This window comes from Perna viridis, chromosome 9 (genome assembly GCF_037379345.1).
Source record: "Perna viridis isolate PV_CMFRI_1.1 ecotype Kerala chromosome 9, ASM3737934v1, whole genome shotgun sequence".
Lineage (NCBI taxonomy): Eukaryota > Metazoa > Mollusca > Bivalvia > Mytilida > Mytilidae > Perna > Perna viridis.
In genome coordinates this window covers 21,677,320-21,683,720 of record NC_142453.1, presented here as the reverse complement: position 1 = coordinate 21,683,720, position 6,401 = coordinate 21,677,320, and the positions used below count along the sequence as shown (strand labels likewise).

General features: G+C 32.5%; 2 protein-coding genes across 3 annotated transcripts; both read right to left on the bottom strand.

Annotated features, from left to right (window-relative positions):
* Nucleotides 1-1,333: 1,333 nt before the first annotated feature.
* LOC148607316 (uncharacterized) lies at nt 1,334-3,020 on the bottom strand. 2 transcript variants are annotated; one of them, XM_088546817.1, is made up of 2 exons: nt 2,790-3,020; nt 1,334-2,213 (listed from the first exon to the last, which is right to left on the bottom strand). In XM_088546817.1, the coding sequence occupies exons 1-2, from the start codon at nt 2,914-2,916 to the stop codon at nt 1,957-1,959; spliced, it is 384 nt and encodes a 127-aa protein (XP_088402943.1). In that variant the 5' UTR covers nt 2,917-3,020; the 3' UTR covers nt 1,334-1,956. The 2 variants fall into 2 exon arrangements, 1 of the variants encoding a protein (XP_088402943.1); XR_015915467.1 differs by having other exon boundaries at nt 2,077-2,233; nt 2,790-2,925.
* A 1,903-nt stretch (nt 3,021-4,923) lies between these two features.
* LOC148607315 (coiled-coil domain-containing protein 152-like) lies at nt 4,924-6,366 on the bottom strand. Its single transcript, XM_088547128.1, has 2 exons — nt 6,277-6,366; nt 4,924-5,882 (listed from the first exon to the last, which is right to left on the bottom strand). Exon 2 carries the CDS (start codon nt 5,877-5,879, stop codon nt 5,070-5,072), a length of 810 nt encoding a protein of 269 aa, XP_088403254.1. The 5' UTR covers nt 5,880-5,882; nt 6,277-6,366; the 3' UTR covers nt 4,924-5,069.
* Between the last annotated feature and the right edge of the window lie 35 nt (nt 6,367-6,401).

Sequence of the window (6,401 nt, the reverse complement as noted above, 5' to 3'; positions counted from 1 at the left end):
TGTGTACTTACAATTCAAACGAAAACTGTAGATTGAGTTTAAAATTTGTCGTTTCAACTTTTATTTGTAAAACATTTCCCCAAGAATATCAATAGCAAACGTACTTAAAAACATATGACTCATTTCGCAAATTTACCAATGCAACTCTTAAATATATAGATCATTAAAACATGGAATAACCATATTTTAAAAATTATTGCCAGATTACCTCACCAAAATCTGAGGGAAACATGTCGAAGGTTTTACCGGTGCACCTGGTCCATGCTCCCAGTTTTTAGTGGAGTCCGAGTTGCTCATTTGCTTTTGTTACTTTGTATGTATGACTTTAGTTACTTTATGTTCTTTGTTGTGTATGTCCGTTTTCCATGTCTGGTCTTTGTCCCTGGATTGCATTCTTTTGATTACCGCTATAACCTTGGTTCCCTTGATTACTCTTTCAATGCTGAAAAGTGATGAACTTCAGTCTTCTTGGAGATGCATAATTCGATTTTTACTTTCCAAAATTGTTTCGTATATCCAAATATGATTTGTACAATAAACTCTTTGCTATATAGCCTCAATATAATTTCAAGTAATTTGTTAAGTAATTTACAAAGATTTCCAAAAATACTCCATATGAAGATTACTTTGTAAAAAATTGCTAAATGTTTGGTTAAAACACAACAAAAGATGATTATTTTTTTCTGATGTCATAGGTAACTTTGTAAAATTGAGATAATATCTATAAGTCATTGTATGCTATGTCTTTCTATGGAAGCAGAGGTTGAACCAAAAAAAGACAACAAATATGGCTTCAACGAGAATTACTCACCTTTTACAATATCAATGCCCATGACAGTAGAATTTATAAGTTTCCCATGATCTGATTTTGATGGGTTGTTTGTGGATAATTTTGAGATATACAATAATGATGCTATGTAGATAAAAAATGTTTGAATTAGTGTAAATTTTATGCCCGAAAGAATGAATCAAGAGTAATCAAGGGAACTAAGATTCGAGTGGATATTCAAAGAATACAATCGAAGGATAAAGACTAGACAGGGAAAACATATTCACACATAACGGTAAACATGGAATAACCTGAATATCATGTACAAAGACACAAATGCAAATGGCAACTCGTACTCCACCAAGGTAGGTGGATATCCATTAATGATCCACTAGTTCATAATGACGACCATATACATTGATTTGTAGGAACTTCCAGTTTTCAGAAATCGAAGGGAAATTCGTAAAAAAAATCTTGGAAGATCAAAGTTTTAAATGTCGAATTTCGTACTTGATAAATGCATCACAGTATGACTACACAGTGTTGTCAAGTTCCAACAGAAGATCCCCTTTGGAATAGTTGTAATTATATAGAAAGGAAAGTGTCAAAATAAACAAAAACAAAACAAACAAACGAGTAAACGAAAGAACATGATAAAACTAATATCAATTAATCTTAAATTTCATTTTACTAAAAATGTATAAATTTGAAGAATGCAATAAAAAAAAGTCAGGAACGCTAGCTTTAGACGTCGAAGAAGTTGTTGATCAGAATAAAAAACTATTCCATACGTTTCCAACATTCATTTCAATTGGTGGCAACTGTTTTCGAACCATGAATTTAGTTTTGTAAGATTAAGTCGTTTTTTGCGACTAGCCGTTATAATTTTAAGACAGAAAATGGTTATGGATAAAGTTCGAATACTCAAACAAAATACACAAACAAAACAAAAAACAAAACAAAGCAAAAAAAAAACAAAAGGGACACTACCGACGGTTATACAACATTACACGAAGAAATTGCGAAAGTATATTAAATACGTCTACTCGGGGAAAACCAACATCCCGGATTGTGGGTAGTTATCGCGGCTGTACATGAGCGCTCGTAACACCGGTCGTTCTTATCCAGGCATGATCTCCAGGTTTCATTTTACACAAGGCTGTCATAGAACCAGATGAGTGTGCGCCTCAATTATGCTCACCAGCAGACGAAATCATACTATTTTCGACCATTAATTCAGTCACAATGTAGTTTGAGCCAGTTCCGGAAACGGTCCATGAAAACAGATACGTCCCCGAAACGGGAGCCACAAACACGCCGTGAAATCTGTCGTAGTGTCCGCCTTCATTGACCATGACAGTTTCAAACACTACGTTGGCGTCGACGTTGTAATTGTAAGTCTTGCCTCTTATAACTGCATAAAACATCACATTCTTCTTTTTCTCTGGAAGTGATAGTTAATATCTAATTCAAAAAAAAAAATACGAGAGTCTATTGAGTATCGTTTTCATCTTCATCTGTTCAGTAAACAAATACATACATTATTGAACTTGATGAAATAGGTTACTGACGCTCACCAGATGCCATAATAACAATGATTGATTGGTCAGAATCAGAAGTGAAATATTGTCAGAAAAAGTATGCCAACGTAACTCATCAGATAATACTGTATTTTCTATATTTTTCGGGGCAAAATTTAGATACAATTTCGTTGAAACACATTGCTAATGTACAATTTAGAAACTCTTAAAAAAGTACAATTTATAAAGATTCTTTTTCAATTAGTGATTGTTTTTTAAATAGTAAAGGCTACTCTTCACGAATTTCTTTGACGCTACTGATTGCAATTGGAATTAAGAGAAGTATTGTGTTCTTATAAAGTACCACATGGCTTTGTAAAACATGTCCAAAACAAGTAATTATTGAGAGGGAAAAAAGATTTAGATTCTTTAGGTGTTTAGACATAACGGCTTCTTAGGCTGTAGTGTCAAAAATAAGTAACTAAAGTTATAATGCCTACCTCTCTGTATCGAATCATTCAGAGCCTGGGATTTGTTAGAAATCTCCCTCATAAACTGTTTCAATTCCGCTAACCCTGTCTCATTCTGTATTGTAAAAGCACCATTAGACTGAAACAGACAAATCATGAAACCAACAACACAAAATTGCGCTAACGACCAGCAGCGAGCCTTTCTTATGGTCAATGGCCAAAAAGTAAGGCTTCTTTGCAACTAAACGATAAACATGTGACTTCAATACCCTTTGAACTACATTGGAATATTAGATACGCAAGTGGTAAATATCTGATTGAAGTAACTCTGTGTTAAGCTGAAGGCTCAGTTTGCACAAACTATCAATATCAGATGTCCTCGAAAAATAAACCTATTCAAGTACCAATATATTCAATACTGTATCAGGGAAATACGTTTAAATATGTAAAATTTCCATATTGCAGTCGGAAGATAAAAACCTGATTATAGTATTACATACTCTTACATTTTTTTCAAAGTAAATGTTGCGTATCATTATCTACTATAAACAGATGATATAACAGTTTTCCTTTGTTGAAAAATACGTAAAACATCGAGGCTTCTTTCCTTGCATTGCATATGGTAGAACCTCTCGGTGATGGATTTAGCTCTTTCTATAGGTTTGGTTTTGAGTACTTCTTGTATATAACTTATACTTTGATTATGGTCTTCCTACATATGATGAGAGGTCACTCCTTGAAACACGTGTACAGTATATCGAAATTTACAATATATAAAACATGTATTTTTGGAATTTGAAATATTTGTTTCAAATGCTTTCCGGTGTTTTAATCTAATACTAGCTAGTTATGTGATGTCGTCGATTGGCTACTACATGTATTCCATTGATATTGAAATTTATCATATAGTTATGCAATTTATGAGCGTAAATGTAACGTACTTAGGGATTTAGGTTCTCGCACGCACGATACCTAGAAGCACGCAAAACGATTCTATCGCAGATATTTTCAGGTTGTTTTCGTTAACAGTGAAAAATATACTACTGTTTTATTACTACACAATAAAAATGAAATTTCTTATTTAAATTTATATTATAACAGTCATCCAGAAATGTCGAGATAGTGATATTGTTTGGATAAATATTACAAATTAATTGGTCACTGGACACAGAGATAGGAAATGTTTCCAACTTGAAATATGAAATTGGAAAACCAATTCTTACGTAGAAAGAAAGAACGAGATCTGTTTATTGAAAAAAAAGTAAATGCTTGCATTCACTAGGTTAATGTCATTTTTCGAAATACAGGAGCGGATTCATGGTCTCAGAATGTGGTGTAAACAAAATCATATTAAAAGGCTAAACGAAGTGAGGCAAAAAATGTTTGCTTTTTGGAAAAATTTGCAAAATGCAAAAAAAAAAAATTAAAAATGCCACCCCCCTTCCCCCGACCATTTTAGTGGCACATGCCGGTTCTTGAAAAAATACAATTATTTAGCAATAAAACCTTTCAAATGTACTTTTTGAAATCTGTCCATTTAAACAGTGTTGCCAGATTTTTATTATACGAAAAATACAAGAAAGACTTTTGTTAGTAGATATTGTTCTCTTATCGTGCTCAAATAACTCAAATTTCATAAACTCAAAATTCATTTATTTCCAATTTTTAAAGCCCTGTCAATTTTTGCAGAGTCTTACTATAATGGCACACTGCTTTGATATTGAAAGTGCAGTTGATATTGTTGGGAATAATAATGAACCTGCTGGAACAATAAAAAAAATATGAAAGGAATCCATGCTCCTGTATTAAGTCTAGTCTAAGTCTGAATTTAGTACTGCAGATATATTAGATATTAGATAGATATTCTGTACAAAATTTAGAACTTAAAATTCTTCATTTCAAAGAATACAATAAAATATTGAAAATACCGTAATCTTATCGTTAGAGTTATTCTTCTTTGCACGCGTCGTGTTTAGTGCTGTGAGTACGGAAATTATTTTTCAAAAACATTCAACAATGAGATCTAGAGTTAAACAGTGCTTGAGCTAAAATAACCATAACATATATTTAGGGTAGGTACAAAAATAAGGTCAGTATGGGTAGAAGGACAGACAGAACAGACATAGCATTATTTGGTATAAGATAACCATATGGAATCAAGAAGTTTCAATTGGGTGACATTTATTTTTTGATATTTTGCATGATCCTAAAAATAATTTGGCTAGGGTTAATAAATAACACATTTTCAAGCCAAACAATCAACAAAAGTGCAGTATTTTCATCTCAACCTTCATACTACTCATTACTGAATCAAGATTTTCTTTTCTTATTGTTAGATGTAAAAGTCATCCTATTTCCACCTTGAGGTAGGGGAATATTTTTTTTCTCTTCCAATTCAGATATTCTCTCCCTCAAAAGCCTCACTTCTCTATCATGCTCATTTTTCATGTGCTGTAGTTTCATTCTAAAAATCTCTTGATTAGTTGAAGAATTATTCGTGTTTGATGATGGAACTTTTTGTCTGAGTTTAGTCAATTTAGTTTCATATTCCATGGAAATTCTAACAACTTCTGCTTCAGCCTCCTTTCCCATAATTATCAGTTTTTGTTTCAGGTCCTCAATTTCTTTATCCTTTAGTTGCATATCCTTTTCTATCACTTCCTTTTCTTTCTCAAACATTGATTTAACTGAGGTTCTCACTTCATGGAGATTAATTTCATTTTCCTTTCTTAGTTCAACAATTTCATCTTGATGTTTTTTACTGTTTTTAGTTATTTCCTCATTTAGTTGTTCGATATTTGATTTTAGAATTTCGCTTTCAGATCTCATACATCTGTTTTCATCTTCTAAGTCACAAATCTTGTCCAAATTATTATGTGTAGAATCTATCACTACTTGCAAATTATTCAGTTGAGTTTCCAAGTCTTCAATTCTCTTGCACATTTTCTGTTTATCCAATTTAAGACTTGCAACTTCTTTTTCCAGTTTTGACTTTTCTAGTATTAAATCATCTGTAAAATGTTGATGTTTTTCAAATGATTCTAAAAATTCCAGTAAATCTGCATTACCATTACATTTTTTTTTCTTTAGAGTTGTTTGTTCTTTATTTTCTGTATCCATTATCTGTAAAAGACAAAGTTCTATGGAAATTAGGCATGTCTTGATATACTTTTCAGTTGCAAATCCAGAAATTCTGAAATGTGTGAAGGGGAGGGCCCGCTCCATTGAGTTCCTATATACATGTATAAGCAATTGGGATTGCAAACGCGGTGCTTGTTTTTATTGTCAATAACTGGCTTCTATTCAAATACAGAGTTTGGGGAAAGCATTGCAGACACATGTTTCATATAAAGAAATAGCTCCCTCGCCTTTATTTTTTATATGAAACAAGTGCCTGTGGATAGCACCGTTTTTCAGTAAAAAATCAAGTCTGTAAGTTTTGTCTTGATGATGTTTTGGATGCAAACTAAAAGAACAGTTGCGTCTTATACTTCCAATGAGACATTGGAAATCTTACAAATATCTGTTGTAGCAGACGATTTTTATGTCCAGGATAGCGATCTCTACTCAAACACAGTGGTGACGCTGAATTGGGTTTTCCCCTGTTCTGTAATAACTAAAAATAAACACAATCAGAGGCGG

What these genes read in the sequence shown, in the direction of transcription:
- LOC148607315 (XM_088547128.1), bottom strand. Translation starts at nt 5,879, where the DNA reads ATGGATACAGAAAATAAAGAACAAACAACTCTAAAGAAAAAAAAATGT.
- LOC148607316 (XM_088546817.1), bottom strand. Translation starts at nt 2,916, where the DNA reads ATGATTTGTCTGTTTCAGTCTAATGGTGCTTTTACAATACAGAATGAG. An exon ending in GAATGATTCGATACAGAGAG is followed by an intron (nt 2,214 to 2,789) that starts GTAGGCATTATA and finishes TATCACTTCCAG; the next exon opens with AGAAAAAGAAGAATGTGATG.